At 39.6% G+C, this 22,580-nt stretch overlaps 1 protein-coding gene across 3 annotated transcripts in view; it reads right to left on the reverse strand.

The window, feature by feature from the left end:
- Window positions 1-15,785, reverse strand: part of LOC117503135 (nascent polypeptide-associated complex subunit alpha, muscle-specific form-like) — a 51,696-nt gene extending 35,911 nt beyond the window's left edge. The window contains exons 1-7 of one of the 3 annotated variants that reach the window (XM_034162311.1): window positions 10,319-12,551; window positions 10,122-10,196; window positions 8,634-9,889; window positions 4,053-8,304; window positions 3,644-3,805; window positions 2,799-2,837; window positions 152-270 (exon numbers count right to left, since the gene is read on the reverse strand). In XM_034162311.1, the coding sequence (XP_034018202.1) occupies window positions 152-270; window positions 2,799-2,837; window positions 3,644-3,805; window positions 4,053-8,304; window positions 8,634-9,889; window positions 10,122-10,169 (5,876 nt within the window). In that variant the 5' untranslated portion in view covers window positions 10,170-10,196; window positions 10,319-12,551. Of the gene's footprint in view, window positions 1-151; window positions 271-2,798; window positions 2,838-3,643; window positions 3,806-4,052; window positions 8,305-8,633; window positions 9,890-10,121; window positions 12,570-15,650 lie in introns of those variants that run through there. The other 2 variants (XM_034162313.1, XM_034162312.1) reach the window with 2 other exon arrangements.
- Window positions 15,786-22,580: the final 6,795 nt, after the last annotated feature.

The following is a 22,580-nucleotide window of genomic DNA, read 5'->3' on the forward strand; positions in this document are numbered from 1 at the left end:
GGATCAATCCACCCACCTCTACCTCCCAGTACTACACGTGCTGGATCTACAAGTCTCAACAGGAAAATCTGTCAACCCCAAACCTCTTGACACTAATGAGGACTATACTTCACCATCCGGAATGATTTCCATGTTAATTATTGCTACTTACCATCCTCTAACGATCTTCACAGATATGAGTGTTGAGAGCTGCAAAGAGGTAGCATCTGCTACATCCCTGTAAATCTCATATTCTTGTCCACTGAACTGCGCTTTCTCAAACAACACCATCTGCAGGGGGCATTATGAAGACAAAAAAACGCACAAAAGGAACCATCAATCAAAAACACTTCACTATGCTACAAAAACAATTCACAAAGCTAAAACGCTGCTTAACAAGGAGCTAATAGCACACTGTTTTCAACAGTTTCTCAATAAAAACATGTTTAAACAAACAAATTAAGTAAAAGAACAAAGTTTATATCCCAAAAGAATATAAATATTGTACATTTGGCCAAAAGAGAGGGAAGAAACGCCAGATGGCAAAGTGGCAAAGTAGCAGTGGCTAATTTTAGCCCCTTCTAATTTTATGTTTTTATGTTTTTAATTTTCTGCTCTACCATAGTAAAACTGTTCCCAAATTAGATCAGTCATTTGTAGTGAACAGAAATACAATACTGGTTCATATAAATACATTCCGTTAACATAACTGCCTATTTATTGATTGCTAACAGGTGTACTAGCTCACGTGGTGCAATCAATTCAATGGCCCTCAGTGCTGTTCAATGCTGCCAACTCCTCAGTAAGAAAAGTAGCTATTAGCTGTCCAAAATGTCGCTAGAAGTCGCTAAATGACATCATCATCTAATTTGGATATTCTTTGCATAGTATGATGTCATAACAGATGCTCTATGAAAAAGAAAATGTGGGAGAGACCATTGAATACATTATTAACCTTTTAATATTGTTTGGTAAATTCCATATTCATAAATGCAAAGTACTGAAAAGGAATTTACAGGGACTTCTGGCTGAATTTGAATAATATATAAGCAGACTCTCCTAAATGTCACAAAACTGTCACGCTCTATAAGGAACGCTTTAAAGAGAATTAATGTTAAAGAATCCCTTTAGTTTTATTACTGTGCAATTAATTTTATTTTATATCTCTTTCTATTTATAATGATAATGCTGTGACTGTTATTGTAGCCTTAATTGTTAATTTCCTGTTGGTTAATGCGTTTGCTGAAATAAAGTTTTGAAGAAAAAAAAACGCTGCAGGAGAGACAAAAAAGTGAGTAGAACAACTTTAAAAATATTTAGAACTACAAATAAACTTGATTCTTGGTTTGTTTGTTTATTTTGCCATTAAAATTGGCCATCACTTCTTAAAATAAAATAACTTCTAAAGGCCAGGTCTTCTCAAAGCCTGGAGACTAATTAGTCACAGCGCAGCAACGAGGTAAGTAGGCTGAACGAGTCCGAGTGATGTTTGACATTCAATGCGGGAACAGCCGCGGAGGCAACGTGCGTGAGTGTTTGACGCGGACGATTGTAGATATCCCTCTGCACAGTGCTTTACGGTCAGCTGGGGGACCTGCTGCCACTTGGTCACAACAGAAACTTTCACTTTTGAGTCATCAAACACCAGAAAAGTCTCCAGTGACGCCAGGAAATGTAGCTAGATTTGTCGCTAGTCGCTTTTGAGAAAATAAGTTGTCAAGAGGGTTTGGAAAGTTGCCAGATTTAGGAGAAAGTCGCCAAGTTGGCAACACTTGTGCTGTCGTATGAGGGAGATGTTATAGTAGCTTGTCATGCTCCAAACTTTAGTTTTACAAAATACTGCTTAAAAAATTGCTCTAAAACCATATATATTTTAGATTCACTGATGCACTACAAATACTGCTTGCCATCAGTTGTAAGATAGTACTATAATGTACAAATACACTCGTGTCACATAATTTATCTATAATCTAGCTATAGTATCCATGCTAACTGGCTAGCACCTGTGACCCATTCACTATAACAGCTCTATATGCTAGCATAGTTAGCTCAGAAGCATGCTTATTAAGCCGTTTTGTGAGCAATTTGTGTATTCTGTTCAAATAAATACATCTGGTAATGCCAGCCTACTATCTCCTTAGTAATGATTAGTAATATATTAAATATTTTAACTTTGCTACTTTCCTGGGAAAACTCAAAAATGATATCGGACATACATGGAAATGGTAGTGTTGTCCAAGGGGCTGTGGCATTCTACAAATATACAACTGTTTAAAGCCATCTGCTGTTGGAAAATAGAATTTTTTCTGACATACATGGGTATGTCCATCTGCGTCATCTGTAAATGATCAAGTCAAAGGACAGGTAAAATGGGGAGGATGCTGTATATCTGCATTGTGTCCCTACTACTTGATCGCTTATGACCAGTATGTATGACAGTATTGGGTAGTACGTTCCAAACAGATGTTACTACATACAGAATATCTGTCTTTTAATCAAAGTATATGCCAGTACTCACAAAATAATTAAAAACCTTATTGTATATCAGTAATACTAGTTGACAAATGCATTGAGACTACATCTCTCCCTGAGCTAGAAAGTTCTGAAGTCATAGACCACCACATAGTTTGTGTTGTTTTGGTATTGCCTAATTCCATGATTGTAATCACATGTAGCTAAGTACTTGGTCTTTTCCCAGTGCCATGTTTACCCCTAAGAACAGCGTATAAAAAGCAGATGTTTCAGAAAAGAATGCTGTCTGTCTCGATTCCTCGCCCCATCTTGTCTCTATTATGCTGTCAAAGATCTGCCAACCGTACCTTTCCAGGCCGCCGGTGAAATCCTTTGGTGATTCTTACCTACAAAGAAAAAAAACTATTATTACCTCAGTAATAAAGATCGTTGAGCAATATGCGCATCCTGAGGAAGCTAGAGGTTAATCAGGAGGTTCTTTCTCCAACTCTCAGATGGTCTTGACATTTCATTTTCTCACATCTTAATTGTATTTTCCCAAATGGTTCATGTACAATTTACAATTACCATTCAGGTGCCATATCAACATGTACAGCATCATTTTTGGTGCATACAGTTATGATCAAAATTATTCAACACCGCTTTAACATGAATAAAATGTTTATGAAAATACATCTAGTAAGCCTCAGGAAACACTTATTATAAATGGTAATTTATTTATTTAGACGTTATTTAGCCACCAAAATTAATATCCAACGCCACTCCCCAGGGATGAAATATGTCCATAGACTCATGCATGATGGATGGACAAGTGGGTCATTCTGCACTACATGTAATTTAGTTTTTGGGTACTTGGATAATTTGTCAGTGTTCATATTGTGCAATGACAGGTCTCAGAAACTTTCAAGTTTAGCAGTTTGACTTGAACATTTCAAAAAAGTGAGAGCAGTAACATCAGGTTCAACTAATCTATATGAAGGTCTATATCACCTTAATGATACTAAAGAAACATGATGAACAAAAGACTTTAATGGTGTCCAAATTATATTAAATGTCAATTTGGCTGACAAGGATTAATGAAATGGTTACATCTAAAAATCCATAAACATTTCAAAGATGTCTACAAACTGTATTTGTCATACTCGGCAATTAGTTATCTTTTATAATACATATGTATATGTGCCACACTTACATTCTGACTAACTAGTCCCTGTTGCTGTTTAAGCTCAGAGACTGCTGAGTGTGTGGTTTGAGGAATCCTGGGAAAACTCAAAGTATCAGGAAGCACAAGACTTGGTTTTCCCTTCAGGTCCAGTTCACTTCCAGGGACCGGTGATGTCATGCTTCCAGTATCCTGATACAGGGACAGAAAAACTATCAGATACAAATAAAACCAATTAAATGTGCTTTAATTTGACCATTGTAGAAATTGTAAAACAGAGCACATAGTTATCACCTCCCCATCCCCTTGGACCAATCATTAATGCTGATGGTTGTTGGAGAGTTTGTCATGAGGTACACATGGAACTATGCTAAACAAGTTACTACCTCTACATTACAATAAACATTTTCTGTTGGTAAGTAGTAACAGAGAAACTAACCTCCATTTTGGCTTCCTCTTGTCCTTTTTCACTCTGTTCTGGCTTTGCTCCATCTTGATGGAGGTACTTCTCTAAATATTCTGGAAGCTTGATGTCGTTAAAGGAGGGAAGTGAAGGACATGAGTCACTGACCACAGCCTCTGTAGACTGGCCATCAGCTGTGCCACTTGAGACAAGGCTTTGCTGACCACGTTTATCTTTCAGGGGAGCTGTGGCTGCTGGATTTGACATGAGAGGTTGAGGTACTGATGAAGGGCTAAATTGGGGTAACGATGAGGGGCTAGTTTCTGGCAATGGTGAGGGACTAGGTTGGGTTGCTGATGGCGGGATAGGTTGGGATAATGATGTGGGTCTAAACTGGGTTAAAGATGGGGGGCCAGTCTCTGGCAGTGATGGGGGGCTAGGTTGGGTTACTGATGGCATAAGTTTGGGCATTGATGTGGGAATAGAATGATTTAAAGTTGGGGAGCTAGTTTCTGGCAATGATGGGGGGCTAGGTTTGGTTATTGATGGTGGGATAGGTTTGGGCATTGATCTGGGAAGAGACTGAGTTAGAGATGGGGGGCTAGTTTCTGGCAATGAAGGGGGATTAGGTTGGGTTACTGATGGTGAGATAGGTTTGGGCGCTGATGTGGGAATAGCCTGAGTTAGAGATGGGGGTCTAGTTTCTGGCAATGAAGGGGGGCTAGGTTGGGTTGCTAATGGTGAGATAGGTTTGGGCGCTGATGTAGGAATAGACTGAGTTAGAGATGGGGAGCTAGTTTCTGGCAATGAAGGGGAGCTAGGTTGGGTTAATGATGGTGGGATAAGTTTGGGCACTGATGTGGGACCAGACGATGGGGGGATAGTTTGGGGTGATAGTGAAAGGCTAGGTTCCATTAATGACTGAGAGCTCGGCTGGGTCAGTGGTAGAGGGCCAGATTTTGGGGGTTCTCTAGGTGACATATCATCGGCGCTTGAGCTTTCAGTCTCTTCTTGGAATCCATTTCTCTTGTCTCTTATGCTTGAGGAATAGAGACTGCTGAGGACCCTGCTCCTTTCTAAGCGAGACTTCAGTTTAGGCTGGTCATCTTTCTCTTCAGGCTCTACACCCTTCACAGGACTCTTGTCTCTGAGATGAGAGCAGGAGTCCAGACTGTTGAGTAACATAGACCTGTCTGCCAAGCTAGCCCGGGCAGGCTTTATTGCAGGTTTATTCTCTTTGCTTTGGAGTTTTGCTAATAGTCCCGTTGTTGTTTCAAAGGAGAACTTAATTTGCCTCAAGCCAAATGTAAACTCTTCAGGGTCAAAAGTCTTCTCATAGTGGTCCTCCTTGATGGCAGGCATGGCAAAAGGTGGCTGGGGTTGCCGCAGGGGGTTGTGTTTGCGAGGTGGGAGAGAAAAAGGGGCGCAAAGATTCTTTATTCTCTCAATGAAGTCCTCATCATCTAGCTCACTAGATGCATCCAGAAGATTGCTCTCACTGCCAGAAGAACTGAGTCTAGGCTCTGATACTTTTAGTTTTTGTTTTGGAATATCCACATCGAGCCAACTAGAGGGGGCATCCTGAGTCACTGAATCTCTGTTTCGTCCCCATGGTAAACGGCGCTTTTTTATGAATGACTTTTGGTTGGAGTCAAGGCTCTCGTTACTTATCTCAGTGGAAGCAGGTGTTTTTAGAGCTTGGCTTAAGTTGCTATTGAGCAGTTCCGTACCGACTGTGTGTACCTGTGGAACCTTGTCCACATCGCCAACAGCAATACATGACTTTTGAGTCACCTCTGTACCTAATGTTTTGTTAGATATCTCCTCTTTCCTATAGCTCCGGGTGCTCGTAGAAGGGATCTGCCTTGTTTTTTCCGTTGCTTCGGGTGAGATCAAAGGCCATCGGTGACCTTTTTCAAAGGCCATCGGTGACCTTTCGTTGGAGTGTTGGATCGTGTTACTGTCATGACTGGGAGCTTTCAGAGTTTCAGTTGGCTCACTATTTACAATGGACGTTGTAAAAAGTTTCGGGAGCTCGGAGGTAGCGGCAACCAACGGGAGTTCATTCACCTGTGTATTTATGATTTTGTCAGACGTCTCTATCGCACAGCTATTTCTGCCAGCAGAGTTGATTTTCTCTGTAAAGTTTTCCGAAGGGATATTTATATCCCCTGCATTTCTTGATATCTCACACTGTGGGTGGTTCTCAGCCCATTTCTTTATATCTCCTAACCCTTTGTCTCCTAAAGCCACCGATTCAACAACTGAACTTGTACTCCTTGCATCCTGCTTTGCTCCTTCATGGCTCACTGATTTGGACATCAAAGTAGGAAAAGGCTTTTCGTCGGACACAATAGATGATTCTTTTGCCACTTGTGCCATTATCTGCAGTGGAGTGTCATTGCCACCTTTTACATTAACTTTCTCGGCTGCTTTCGTTGTTTTGGTAATAGGTTTGGAGCTGGGAAACTCTGCATCATTAGCTCCATGTGTGTGTGAGTCACCAGCAAATTTCTCTGTTTTTTCCACAGATACAGAATTAGCTCCTGGCTCATCTCCAGTCCTTGCTGGCTGTGTTTCACTTCTAGGCTGTGCTGACAATTTGGGCACATCTGTAAATACCACTCCAGCAAAAGGTTCCCTACCACTTTCATCATTGATGGTCCCCCTAAGAGCCTTATTAGACTTCGTGATGGCACCCATTTCTGGATGAGTGATCGCCGTCTGATTTAGAGGTTCTATATGAACTATCAAGTCGGATGGCCCAAATGCACCGGATTCCAACTCTTGCTTTGCTGAGACTTCAACTGGCTTAGTTTCCACTTTTCCCTCAGTGTGCTTTTTCTCATATTTCGTAGCAACACTACCATTTGTCATTGAGACCCTCTGCCCGCTCTCTAAAGCAGTGTCTTTGGCATTATTTTGACTGGAAACTAACAAGTCTTGTGGTTCACTTTGTAGCTTTTGTGCTTTTGTCAAATCTTTAATCTCCGGGTGATTTAAGTTCAGGTCTATATTTTGGGGCTGTTTTGCTTCTCCTTTAGGCTGTGACTCAGACTGTACTGGTAACTGGGATTCAGGATGTCCAACCTGCTTTTCTCGCACCAATGAAAGGGTCTTCTCAATAATTTGTTGAGGTAATTGGTCCTCTGGGAACTTTTCCATCACCCCCCCTGCTCCTTCATCCTTTTGGACTAAAATAATAGGATCTTTGTCAAGAGGCTTTGTTGTTCTGCTGCTACAAACAGTGGTGTCAGATTCATTTTTACTGACTGACAGCTCAGGCATTCCCACATGTCCCGGTTTTTCAGTACTGTCCCTTTGCAAAATCAAATCTACCGGCGTGTTCTGACTCTGTGATGTTTTTTTAAGTGCCCGCTGGTTTCTATCAGTTAGCGAGTCTTTATCCGAGGCACTTCCTCTGGGTTTATGAGATTGTAAGGAGACAGTCTCAGCAGGTTGTTTGGCGGCAGATGCGCCCTCTCTTCTATTATCTACCACTTCCTGTTGACCGAGAATAACCTCCTGCTGATTTGTAATTTGTTCTAGTTTGCTTTCACTGCTTGGGCTGATTGGACTTGCTGGCTCTTTACTTTTCCTCCTCTTAGAACGAGTGCCTGGTCTCCCAGGGCCTTTGGGCTGCTGATTAATGTTACTGGTCAGTTCTGCAGAAATACCCAACTTAACACTATTAATTTCTTGCTCTATTGTTTTTACCACCTCCAAGCCATGGTTTGTTTTGGGTTTAGTTGACTCTTCTTTAGGGAAATGTGGCTTTACCCCAACAGCAGTGGTATCTCGATCATCTGGTTTGACTCTGGTCTCTGATAATGTCGGCACCTGTATACGGGCTTTGCTATCCAGTTCATCCTGAATGTCCAGTTTGGTTGACACTGATGTTGTCCCTAGCGCAGAGCGGGTGTTTTTTTTAGACATTCCTGTCATGGCTGGCTTCTGAGGCGGTGCTTTTCTCACCACGGTTCCAGAAGCTTCTGTAAAATTCCTTGCACACTCCATAACCGTCGGCATTTTCTCCCTAGCAGGTGACGCAGAAGTGGACCTGTCATGGTCGTGACATTCGGCTGATTTTGACTTTTGATATGAGGACGCAACGTCTGATTTCAGCTTCTCTGTATCTTTCCTGACTGGAGAGACATCGGCACTCCTTGGGGTTTGCAAGGTCTGCTTTCCTCCCGCCGCGGTCTGAGGCTCAAAGAAGTGGATTCTATCCGCAATCCGGCCAATGATTGACTTAGGCTCCTCAGCGATTTTCTTCAAACCTAGTAACCTGTGTGAAGAGGTAAAGCTCTCAAACAAAATTCGAACTTGTAAAATGCAAAACATTTTCAAGTACATTTGGTCCAACATGTTATATACTATTATTAAATCCAGTTTGGACTTTGTGTTTAGACTTTGAGTCACAGGATTGTTTCACCATGAATACACCTGTGATAAAAACCACCCGTAGCAACTAAGGTACTGTGTTAAAGTTAAACATTCACTCATTCTGAGCACTATCTCAAATGGTAGTTTTGGGGGGGGAAAAAAATCCCATTTATTCCTTTGTTGGGTTGGATTTCACAAAATTAAAGAAATCACTTTCAAGGTTAAACCTACCTTGTGTCAGAGTCCGGTTTAGGTTTACCTTCCACTTCATCTTTTGTGTTCTTTAACACCGACCCGAAACCCTTCTTATCTCCTGCCAGATTATGATCTGCACGTAGGGGCACATTCTTTGTAAAAAGCTTCACCTCGCTCCGAGAAACCTTAATACTCCTGCGTTTGGATTCCGGAGTCTCCGTCTTCCTCTCCACCCTATAAAGGCTGTCGTTGTCATCCATACTTTCACCTCCATCAACCGCGTGCGTAAGACTGGCGGTAATATTGTCCAAATCTTTAACCCCATCAGGTGAGGTAGAGCTATCCTGCCCTCCTTCAGGCGAGGCCTCAGAGGCGGGATTGTTAGTGGAGGCGGAGCTTATGGATGATTCTCCTGAGCACTCTCCCTGATGAGCAGTTCTTGACTTATCTGATGCAGGTAAGCCCTCAGGTGGGGCTTTTGAAAGCGTGCTATCCTGGGAGCTGCTCTCTCCATCACCCTGACTGTTCTTCCTGGGTCTCCTTCTAGTTGGGTTTTTGCGCCCCATGTCATCCGCCTCAGGTTCTAACAAGTCTTTCGGTGTTGTCGGTGAGCTCTCTGTGTCTACAGCAGGCTCTGCATTTGTGTTGTCATCTTCTGAACCTATTGAGCTCTTCGACTTGGAGCGGACCTGCAGCTCTTTCTTGACTTCGGTCCGGACCACCTGCTGTTGGGCGCCAGCGTCTTGATTGCTGTGGATCACGCTGGTCTCCTCCAGGTACACGTGGAGCCTCCTGCCTGCCAGGGCCTGGTCTGAGTGCAGCGCCACTCCCTGCACGGAGGAGGAAGTGAGATGCGTCAGACAGCTGGCAGTCTCAATGAGGGCAGAATTCCTGCTTCCCGGAGTACCGTTGCTGCCCTCCTCCTTCTCCTCGTCCTGCCCTGTTCTCTTCCTCTTGTTCTTCGCAAACTCCTCCTCTTTTGGACCTCCGCACCCTGGCTCACTGCTGCCTACTGTAAGGCCGCCTCTGTGGGCAGACTGCGTGGCGTCCCCCTCTTCACAAATGTCTCTGGAGAGACCAAGTTGGTCCGACCCAGAGCTTTGCGCCTCCTCCCTTGCTTGTGCTCTCACAGACTCCTCGCTCTGCTTTTCTCCCGCTGACCCAAGAGACTGATCACAACTCGGGGAGGCATTTTCAGGCGTTTTGGGAGCAACTTTTGTCCTCCACGGAGAGAACCAGCTCCCGATGCGGCCCAGGACCCCGGTGCTCGGCTGCTCCTCAGGGCTGTCAGACTAAAAAGCAAAGCAGAGACACGTCTCAGCCTAAATGGACAGAAGCAGTTCAGAAACATGCACGAACATGTGCAAACTGAAAAGTAGTGTCATCAGGCAGCAGAGTCATTAAAATATGCCATGAACAAAGCGAGGCGGTGCAGGTTTTAGGTGAGGATCAGTGTGTTCTTGGAGCCATGCATCTCTTGGCACAGCAAAGCCATGCAGGAACACTTGGAACCTGTCCGCTTACCGTAGGAAATACCATATCATTCAGACCCTTTACGTAGGTTGTGAACATGATTTTGGTTTTTGAACAAAAAACTTCCTACAGAGCATAGGACAAAAACAAAATCATTGCACCAGGATAAAGAGAGAAAGGGAGCAGAAAGTCATCACAGAAAAGTGACAGATCACCCTCAGCAGCTCCTGATGCCAAGATCCACTCACCCTCAGTGTGAAGAAAACTTTTCACTCCCTCTCAAGCAGCATATAAACGGCTTTTGTTTCAAACTTTGCGCAGAGTTATTGCGCCCGCGCTGTGGCGCACGTGTCCGATTAACGTGCTGCCTTTCTCTTTTCGTCCACTAAAGGATTTGACACAACAGAAGTGCGCAGATCTGCGCGATCGGCGCTTAAGAAGTGCCGCAGTGAAGTTTTGACCCGCTCTCTCTCTTCAGTGAAGTGCACGCAGTGAAGTTGTAAAACGCTGCGTTCAAGTGCCCATGTAAAGTTGAATTTTTGTGGTTCTGGAGCAGGCGCAGCAAATGCAACTAAAATTTGTTTATTTGGCTCTTTCTGCTTCTCCCTGCTATATAGCAAACAAACTAGTTTTTGTGAGTGTAATATGCAGTCACTAATTTAAAGGGGTTATATTGTGTAAAATGTTTATAACAGTTAAATATGCTTGGAGTTTTATGGTCAATATGTTCAAAGTGTTATTGGTTCTTTAATGTTTTATGGAGAAACCCCACTGTTCTAAGCAAAATTTAGACATAAAACAGCTGTTTTAGACTTTTGTGACATGTGTCACGGGCATCTATATCCAACAAATCCAGTGTATTCTCTCGGTGATGTAATAAAATGACAACAAACTAGTTTTTATTTGACTGTAATATGCAGTCACTAATTTAAAGGGGTTATATTGTGTCAAATGTTTATAACAGTTAAATATGTTTGGAGTTTTATGGTCAACATGTTCAAAGTGTTTTGATTCTTTAATTTTTTTTATGGAGAAACCTCACTGTTGTAAGCAAACCTTAGACATAAAACAGCTGTTTTAGACTTTTGTGACATATGTCACGGGCATCTATATCCAACAAATCCAGTGTATTCTCTCGGTGATGTAATAAATGACAACAAACTGGTTTTTATATGAGTGTAATATGTAGTCACCAATTTAAAGGGGGTATATTGTGTCAAAAGTTTATAACAGTTAAATATGCTTGGAGTTTTATGGTCAATATGTTCAATGTGTTTTTTATTCTTTAATTTTTTTATGGAAAAACCCCACTGTTTTAAGTAAAAATTAGGCATAAAACAGCCAGTTTTAGACTTTTGTGACATATGTCACAGACGTCTATATCCACCTATCATCCAGCACATTATCTCTATGATATGACAAAATTACTTATTGAAATGATTATTTCAGAATGTGATGTTTACATCAAAATCAAGAAACTAATATCTTTTATATCCCCAGGACGGACATAGTAAGATGCTACGCTAACAGGCTAATGACTTCTTTTAAATAGATTATACATGCTTTCTGGTATTAAATGCGACACTGCCCCCAGTGGCAAACTGTAGAGGCGATCAGATACGTAACATTCTTTGCAGATTAAGACGGTATCACAGAAGCTTAAACCAAGCTTTCAAAAGCAGTTTCATATGGGGTCTGCATACTAACAAGCAAGAAACTAATTACTGTTGTCCTGGTGAAAGTGTAAAAAAATCCAATATGATGTCAAAAATGGAGGCTGTGATATAAGCTACTTATGACGTATGATTTAATTTGATCAAAATTCTGCCCAACTGAAGTATAAGATGTTCTAAAAACATCAACATACTTTGGAGTCTGGTTTAAGACAATACCAGATAGTACAAATACATTTTGTGTAATTTTTATTATTACATTGTGGCCATACTATGCTCCAGCTGCTTAGCATAGCCCACTTCATAGCCCACTCATTGTATTGCTAATCCTACTACCTTAAAGTGGTGACTGTCATATTCCATTTATTCTCACTTGTTGTTTTGTAAAGTTATTCCCTCCTGAAGCATAAGCTGTTGTACTGTAAAACATATAGTTTCCACTCAATTTTAAATAAATACTTGATAGTACAAATACATTTTGTGTGTGGCAGTTCACTATTATATTGTCGCCACACTATGTGCTAGCTAGCACGGCCCAGTCATTGTAACGCATAGTAGTATATACAGTAGTGGCTTTCGTATCAGTTAGCCATGCGATGTAATGTAGTTTTGTAAAAAGTATTCCCTACTGAAGCATAAATGGTGATTAAAACATAAATATATAAATAAAGAAAGTAAAAAGAATAGTGCCACACTGGAACTCTTCCAACAATTTTGCACGCTTGCACTATTGCATTATGGTTAATGAATAAACATGAAATGAAGTGAAAGTATGTCCAAACATTCAACAGGTACTGTGTTGTATGTTGTGATTGTTATCGAAGCAAGTGTATACTTGAAATAAATGTGAATAAATACCCTTTGGAGCAACAAAGTACATTCTATCTTTTTATTTATTTTTTTTTTTCCATATGGGTGAATTCTCTTGCACAAAGAGTTACATCTTCCTATTCAGCAGCAGCTTTGTTTCAATTTGGCGCACACACATTTGGTTCTGTGTATGCTGATGCGAATTCCGACACTTATTTCAGTACGTGAAGGCATCAAGTTGTGTCCAAACTTTTCCAGGGGAAATGACGACGGAGTGTTTGGTTTTCCAAATCTGCCTCTGCCCTGGTTTCATTTGGCGGGCCTCTCAAGTCAGTCTTTCCATTCTGAAGAATTTAACCCTTTCACTACCTTCATGTATGTGACAGTCTGGGTATACTGACTGGAAATAAATAAATAAATACAACAACTAGGCGGTGTCTCACAGTTGTATTTTAGGATGACAGCACATTATTTATTTATTGTAATTTGCAAACTTAATGTGTTTATTACCAATGATGACTTAAAAATAAAAATAAAAATTGTATTTCTCAATTGTCTTTAAAAAAGGGTGAAATTTCAGTGTTGTCTTATCACCAAAAACATGAAGAGGTGTAAATAAAGCTTCAAATTGGTCACACATTTTACTTATTTTATTTGTATTCATTTATTTATATTTTATAATTTTATATTGGATACTGGTGTTTTTTGTTTAATAAATAAACCTTAAAAATGACTATCTGAAGCTAACTGGATATAAAATAATGCAAATATAACAATACATAATATATAACAATGCTAGCAGCAGTTACCATGGCCATCTGACATATATGTTTTGGAAATGAAATAAAGCAAAATGCAATATGTAATTGCTCCAAATTTCCATCATGTATGGGATGATAAGCTTATTCCCTTCAGCTTAACCTGACCAGTCCAGGAAGCAGATGGGTATATGGATATATGAACAAACATTCTTTTGTTTTGATCTGGTGCATTAAAGTTAATCAAATTTTAAACTGTACCCTACTTACATGACGTTTTAATATGGAGACATACAGGGGAATAGCAGTCATTGTTTTTGAATTATTGTGTGAACAACCTAGAGGGGATCAAGTCATTTGTCAGTCTATTCACACATCGCATTTTAGAGGGTACATGCCGAGATTTTAGTCAAAGCATAAAAACAAAGCAAACTCAATGTAAGGCCTACAGAACACAAAGCTAGCTTTGCATGAAGCTCACTCAAAATACAGGTAACCAAATATAAAAGTTATTGAATGTAAAACTATTGAGCACAAACCTCACTCTGTAATAATGTATCAGCATTTAAATTTAGCTAAACATAGCCCATGTTGCTATCAAGCTAACAGAAGTTTCTTACTGAGCACAAATCTCACTCATAATGAAGCGAATAGATTATAAACTTATCAAAACATAAGCCTAAGTTAGTATAAAGCTAACAAAATTTTAAGTTTATTGAGCATAAAATTAAATTGGTATAAAGCAAACGGTCTATACATTTAAACCTAGAAAAAGGTCCTAAAATCTAATATTTATTGAGCATAAAACTAACTTGGGATAGTTAGCTAAACATAAAGCTAAGGCACTATAACGCTTATGGAATCTAAAGTTTATTGAGCACAAGTTAACAGAATATAAAATTAGCAAAACATAAGCCAATGTCACTATAGCTAACAGATGTTTAAGCTTATTGAGCACAAACCTCATTCAGTATTAAGCTAACAGAATATATACTTCACAAAACATAAGCCTAAGTTGCTATAAAGTGAACATAATAAAACTGTCAAGATAATGTCAAGATAATGTATATTTAGCAAAACATAAGCCTAAATTACTGTAAAGCTAACAAAATTTTAAGTTTATTGAGCATAAAACTAAATTGGTATAAAACTAATAGGTCACTTAACATAAACCTAAAAAAAGCTAATATATTTATTTAGTGTAAAGCTAACTCAGAATAATTAGCTAAATGTAAGACTAAGGCACCATAAAGCTTACGGAATATAAAGGTAACTGAGCATAACTAACATGGCATAAAGTTAATAGAATATAAAATTTGCAAAACATAAGCCTAATTACTATAAAACTAACAAAAATTTAAGTTTATTGAATACAAACCTCACTTAGTGTAATACATAGCAATACATAAGCATAAGTTACTATAAAGCTAACAGATTTGTTTATTGAATACAAACCTCACTCAATGTAATACTTATCAAAACATGAGCCTAAGTTACTATAAAGCTAACAGAGATTTAAGTTTATTGAATATAAATCTAACTCAATGTAATACTTAGCAGAACATAAGCCCAAGTTACTATAAAGTGAACAGAATTTTAAGTTTATTGAGCATAAAAGTAAACTGTATAAAGCTGACAAGTTGTATACTTAGCATAAACCTAAAATAAGCTAATAGAATATAATATTTATTTAGCATAATGATAACTTAGAATGATTAGCTAAACATAAGACTTAAGGCACTATAAAGGTTATTTAGCATAACTAATTTGGTATAAAGTTAACAGACTATAAAATTAGAAAAACATAAGACAAAGTCACTATAAAACCAAAGGAATACATAAAGTTTATTGAGCATAACGCTATTGCTAATGCTAAGCTATATATCAGTACTTGAATGTATTACTAAGTGAAAGTAGCAATCACATTTTGATAAAATGTGTAATTTAAAAATTCTTTGCATGGATACAGGAGTGATGTTACATCGACAAGTTGGTGGCACAGATTTCAAACATAAGGTTTATGTAATGATTATAACCGGTACCAGTGAAACAAACAATGTGTGTAAACATCAAAGGAGTGATAATACTGCATTGTTTCCATTACTGTTTTCATTCTGCTTCAGTACATTTGTGTTCGACACAGCTCAGTGGGTTGTACTCTAATCTGAAAAGGTTGTTGACATTCCCAGCCTTGTTGATTAAAGGTCAAACAGGTCGTGCACAAACGTCATAGAACCAAAACAAGCAGTGGCCATAACTTGCAGACAGTACAATTCGACCCAAACGACCCTGAAGTTCTCATCTCTGGAAGTCACCACACATACACAGTGAGGTCTTACCATGATTATAGTTGTCCCGCATGTTTGGCTGTCCCGGAATCCAGTTAAAAGCTAACCTGCTGTAAGATCCCGCCAAACAATGGAGGAGAGGCCTTCCACTGCCCAGCACCTCCCTCTGAAGTAACGTTCCCTCTCAGACTGTCTGTTCTATATTTAACAATATTTACAAAGCATTTTTCTGTGCTAACGCTTGCTGCATACCAGATGACTTGGTGAATGTTGCTTGAGAAGCTTTTTTCTTTTCTTTTTTTTTTTTTTGCTTGTTGGTGAGGGCTGAGGTTCAGATGGAATCTGCCCGGGCCAGGTATCACACCCTGAGGGCTATGAGCTGTCTTATTGTGCAAGAGTGTCAGGCTGAAACACAGTGCTTGGTAAGATTTAGGGTGGCGGTAACAAGTGCTAGTGAAGTATAAGAGGTAACAATGTGAACTGCATATTTCTTTTCACCTTTGCGCAAGATATGAACAAATAGATAAATCTATATCTTTTATGTTTAAGAAACAAAACCCTTTTTTACACTACAGCGGCACTCGGCAAAGCTCAACCATAATGATCTCATAGTGTACGCCAGACATTGCGCGCGTGCACTTTCTCTATGTCCATGTATTCGCCTGGATTTGCATTCGGTGGTGTAGCTTGGCTTTGTCAACCACAGTTTATAATCTATTCTCATTAATGTCGCTTTAATGTCTTTAATATCTCTTTAATGTCCTGTACAGTCACAACAACTCAACTTTCAAATCAGACATGGGGTCAAATGCTTTGCATTGTATTTAAATACAAATACAAATACTTTAGATTTTCGAATTCCAAATACAAATACTTTGTACTTTTTCAAATACAAATAGAAATACTTTATATTTTGAGTATTTCAAATACAAATACAAATACTTTCTATGAACTATAAACAACAAATCAACACAAAAACTGATAAACCGGTGACAATTTATTGTGAAAATAGCATGACCAAATACTATTGATAAGTAAAGGATTGAATGTTTTATCACAAATTCACTACTATAATATCACAGGCAATAATCAAACTATCACAATCTATATTCAGCATGGTGCCACAGAGATTCCCAAGTTTGAAAAGTATTTGTAAAAGTATTTGGAAATACTTGGTATCAGCGATGTATTTGAAATACAAATACTTTGAATTCAAAATCAGAAAATACAAATACTCTGAAAAATGTATTTAAGTATTTTCAAATACAAATACTTTTGTATTTGGCCCCATGTCTGTTTCAAATATTAGTCGGTAAAAGTACCCCACACTGTCACTGACGATCACTCTCACACTCGCTCTCTCGCCGATGACTTATTAATGCACAGCATAAGTTGAAACCTGCCCTGTGTCTCTCTGGGTCCACTCTATTAAAAATGTAAATGCCGTCTCACATGTTTGCATTGCACGGGGAACCAAAAGCAAAGGTAGACGGGGGGTTAAAACATGTACAAAACGGCAGCTAAAACATGGCATAGAGGATTTGAGGTAACGTGCAGATGATTATTAGCTTAGATCAAGTGAAGGTCAAGTTTTTCTGGTTTTGTGGGTGTTTTGGGGTATAACGGATTAAGCCGATAAATGAGAAGCAATAAAAACAGCATTATTAAATTAGTATCTGTTCCTGTTTGCTTCACTAAGTGAACTCTGAGGACATATGCAACTGACTCATACATTCCCCATTACTGAGCAAATATAATACACAAACACTCCATGGGTTTTCTGTCGAGCAGGTTTGAAGCTCAAGCAGGTTGGTTTAAGATGTTGCCATGTTGGCAGTGCACAATTCCACCTAATGGCTGGCCAATCTGGATATGAGTGAGGGGGGTGGAGCATATGCAAAATCAGCGTGGCACTGCTGGGACAAATAAAGCCCAAACACACCCACTTATCTCAAAGTTACCAAGCTAGCTAAGGCTAAACAGATAGGTAACCTTGGTTTAGATGTTTGATTATTGCATATCTTTGTGGACAGGGTTGTGCTAGCCTTAAAAACTAGCATATTGCGTCTATAACTCACGTAGTTAGTTATAGACGCAACTGTAACGTAACTGTAGTTAATGTCAGCAGGGTATTGATAGTTGCTAATTAGTGCTAATGATGCTAACATACAAATTAATACAAATTTTTCACTCAACAGAAATGCTGGGGCATAGACTTCTTAGAGATCTGTGAGTGCAATGAGCCACACAGTATGCCATGTTATCTCAGATATTTGCAATAATATCTGCTCAGAAAGGACAGTCAAGTGCAAGCTAGCAGCTACTTGCTAGCAGTGATGGCCAGTACCTGGCACCATTGTTACCAATTTAAGGACTTCATTGCAAGATTTAGTGACTTTTGTTGTGATTAAAAATCCTATATACCAACTAGTGACAAATCTGGTGAATTTTATTCCACACAAAGCAGTTTGTAAACAGCTGACTATAATAAGATTACAAAAACAGCGAAAAAACAATCAAACAACAAATTACTGCTATGTAGTCCCTCACTTCACAGAAAACAAACAAACAAAATTAACCAACCCTCAAGAGAATGCGATGCCGTTCAGCTTCCCACCATATGCAAATTAGATGTCATTACATCATCATGTAATTTAGCAAATTTTTGTTACATTTTAGAGCGCCAATAGCAACTTCTGATGAGAATCTTTTGGCAACACTGCCTAGCATACACTCACTTTCACAAAAACCAATCACACCCCTAATTATTCATAACTTCATGGCTTAAAATAGCTCAAACGGATGAGTTATGTATAACTTCCCTCCTGTACTGTTGTCATGAATGGGGAAAAAATTTCCATAGACACACAAACCATTTTTTGTACAAGGCTGTAATTTGGGTAATTCAACATGGGTGTCTACGGAAGTTGACTCACTTTTGCAGCCAGCCTGAAGTGGCTATTCAAGGAACTGCAGGTTTGGACACATCCACATTGGCTTCATTTTTCAGCACGGGAGATGGCCACTTACAGAGGATAGATTTTTTTTTAGGTATTACTTAACGCAACTTGTATTTCTTTCTTTTCTTGCCACATCCCTGCAGACATAAATGCCTGGAAGTTGCACACCAAGCATTCTTTATTCCTTTCTGTCGCTCTTGCAACCCTATTTTTAATTGCATGAAGCAACTCTGCATGTTTTAAACAGCAGCTTCTTTGTGGCCTTGCAGGAAAAAACTTCATTCATTTCACGAAAGCTTTTTGAATCGGCGGGCTTCTTCAAAATGATGCATTTGTATGGCAAGACAACAATTCAGCTTCACATTTCAAAGAACGTGTTATGTGTCGGACGCAGCTCGGAGAACCGACCAGCGTTTGAAGGACCCAGTATGAAATAAGCAGAGCACGGTACAAAGGCTAACTGAATTTAATACATAACAGTGATACAAAAAATACAAAAGAAAGTGCGGTCTGGCGTGGTGCGCTCCCAGCAGCGCTAACGGTCCGGAGCCAGAAGCTGTTCGGACCCAAGGACCCCGCCGACACCCCCCAGGTGGCCGCAACAAACCGAGTCTGTGAAAGAAGGAACCATTATGTGAGTCCACACTCTACACACACAGAGAACCCTTAAAGGTGTACAAACAGCAAACACTTCCTGGCTTGATTACTAATCAGCTTCCCAACCTGCAGGCATGGAACATCCAGTTCACAAAACTCCACTGCAGTGGAAGCCGATACATGACTAACATACAGCTCAATATAATAAGGTGTGAGGGACACCACATTTACTGACTATATAAATGTTAGTCACAAAATCTAACGTACCTCAGGAAGTGTGCTGACGAGCGTGAGACCTCACCCCTCCTCTTTCACAGACCATGCATCAAACCTGGACGTTCTCTGCATCCACTGATGATGAGATGGCTCCCGAGACGACGTTCTCACCCGTCTGGTCACAAGGTCGAGTCTCTGGCAAATACACACTGTATACTCCAGTCTTAAATGCCACCATGTTCCAATCCATGTAGATGCACCACAGCTGTGAGTCCTGACGAGCCGCAGGTGATCAGGGTGAGGTCCTGATAACCTCAGCAACACAGCCACTCAGTCCCAAATGCAAGCCACCTGGAAGGAAAAACAAAAGACAGAAACAAAAAGGCAGCCAGGCCCCCCAGCCATACAACAGAACGGTTGCCTTCTGTAGTTGCAAGAAGCATTTAGCTGTTCTGTTCATAACTCTCTTTGAAGACTGAAAAACACAGACGGCCTGTAAAGACTTTGAAAAGTGCCTCTGGAAAGTATTCACAGTGTGTCACTTTTTCCACATTTTGTTATGTTACAGCCTTATTCAATAATGGAGTAAATTCATTTTTGTCCCTCAAAATTCTACTCACAACACCCCATAATGACAACATGAAAAACTTTTTTTTCCCAAATTTATTAACCAAATTCGTGGATTGCTGTAGAGATGGATGGTAGTTTCTCCTCTTTCCACATAGTAATGCTGGAGGTCTGACAGAGTGCCCATCGGGTTCTTGGTCACCTCCCTGACTAAGGCCCTTCTCCCCGATCGCTCAGTTTAGATGGGTGGCCAGCTCTAGGAAGAGTCCTGGTGGATCTGAACGTCTTCCATTTATGGATGATGGAGGCCACTGTGCTCATTGGAACCTTCAAAGCAGCAGAAATGTTTCTGTACCCTTCCCCAGATTTGTGCTTTGAGACAATCCTGTCTCTGAGGTCTATAGACAATTCCTTTGACTTCATGCTTGGTTTGTGCTCTGACATGTACTGTCAACTGTGGGAGCTTATATGTAGAAAGGTGTGTGTCTTTCCAAATCAAGTCCAGTCAACTGAATTTACCCCAGGTGGACTCCAATTAAGCTGTAGAAACATCTCAAGGATGATCAGTGGAAACAGGATGCACCTGAGCTCAACTTTAAGTTTCATGGCAAAGGCTGTATGTACATGTGATTTCTTAATTTTTTTTTAATAAATTTGCAAAAATTGAAAAAACAAACAAACAAAACAAAAAACTTTTTTCACTTTGTCATTATGGGGTATTGTGTGTAGAATTTTTAGCGAAAAAAATTTATTTCATCCATTTTGGAAGAAGGCTGTAACATAAAATGTGAAAAAAGTGAAGCGCTGTGACTACTTTCTGGATGCACAGTATACTTAATACTACCCTAAAAAGTCAAGCCTGTCTACGTTTGAAGCCTGATGATGTCATCAACTGCTAGTGTCTATACACTGAATTGGGTGGTGCTATTGTAGATCTTAGCTTTACTGTAGGATGTCAGTAACAAACGATGGCAAAACTGAAATTATTTTGAGAAATTGGGTACAATTCAGAAAAAAATGTCACATCTTGGTCTATAAAAGGAAAAAAAAAACAAGGAAAAGAAGCCTACAATCTACAATTTGGCAGATTCGTCTTCTCGGCAGACACTAATAACTTCAACAAGTACCTTGATGATGGGCTTGAAACATATTTTTTAAATCCTAAAATTAATTGGTTCTTCCTTTTGATTGATTACATTGTTACTCTTTGTGTAGGTTGACCGAATTCTTTGAAGAAATTAAACAAAATGTGAGTCTTCCATCTCACTCTGGAAAATAAAATAAAACAAACCAGATCTAAATCCAGAATAATACATTCTTATGCTTGATAACATCAATTATTTCACCATGTTTCACGGCAATAAGTGGAAAACATTTGGAGAAATTTTGAAAAAAAAAATTCGCCATCTCATTTGGAAGAAGAACATAAAGAGATCCAGACTCCACATCTGGATCCTGATCAGTATCAAAATACAGCAGGGTCTTCTGCTTAATGTAAACTTGATTATTCCATTAATTGTCCTAGAAATTGTTTTGAAAACAGTTGAGAAAATGATGAAAATCTAATTTTTAAAAGTTACATTGTGTGTTCTGGATTTTTTTTTTTTTTTTTTTTTAATTTAAAAAGTCCAGCACAAAAATTTCCTACAGCTTTCTTCTTGGCACAATAGAATATCGAAAGCAACAAAAATATTTTGGGAAATTGTGAAGAAATACATGACTCAGAATCCACATCTTGATCTTGACCAGCACAAAATTCAACATGTTGGTGTTCTTGATATGACTGATCATTCTGTCGATTTCCACATCGGTCAGATGGGCCTCGGCAAAGCAAAGAAACAAACAAAATACTTGACATATAACCACAGAACATCTGGCAGACGTTAAAAAAATTAGTAGTTTTGAAGTACAAAAGGTTTTATGCTCCTCAGATAATCATTCAGAACGTTTGCCAGCAAAAATGTTTCCTGCAATATAAATGGCACGAGTCAGTTCGAAGGCTCTTGAAAACCTAATCATAAAGCAGGAAGAAGATGAAAAGCGGGCGAGTCTCGTCTAAATGGACTGTTGCAGTGACTCACCGCTGCTACAAGAGAAGAATCAAATCAAATCAAATCAATTTTATTTATATAGCGCCAAATCACAACAAACAGTTGCTCCAAGGCGCTTTATATTGTAAGGCAAAGCCATACAATAATTACGGAAAAACCCCAATGGTCAAAATGACCCCCTGTGAGCAAACACTTGGCGACAGTGGGAAGGAAAAACTCCCTTTTAACAGGAAGAAACCTCCAGCAGAACCAGGCTCAGGGAGGGGCAGTCTTCTGCTGGGACTGGTTGGGGCTGAGGGAGAGAACCAGGAAAAAGACATGCTGTGGAGGGGAGCAGAGATCAATCACTAATGATTAAATGCAGAGTGGTGCATACAGAGCAAAAAGAGAAAGAAACACTCAGTGCATCATGGGAACCTCCCAGCAGTCTAAGTCTATAGCAGCATAACTAAGGGATGGTTCAGGGTCACCTGATCCAGCCCTAACTATAAGCTTTAGCAAAAAGGAAAGTTTTAAGCCTAATCTTAAAAGTAGAGAGGGTGTCTGTCTCCCTGATCTAAATTGGGAGCTGGTTCCACGGGAGAGGAGCC

The sequence above is a fragment of the Thalassophryne amazonica genome, chromosome 21 (assembly GCF_902500255.1).
Source record: "Thalassophryne amazonica chromosome 21, fThaAma1.1, whole genome shotgun sequence".
Classification (NCBI taxonomy): Eukaryota; Metazoa; Chordata; class Actinopteri; order Batrachoidiformes; family Batrachoididae; genus Thalassophryne; species Thalassophryne amazonica.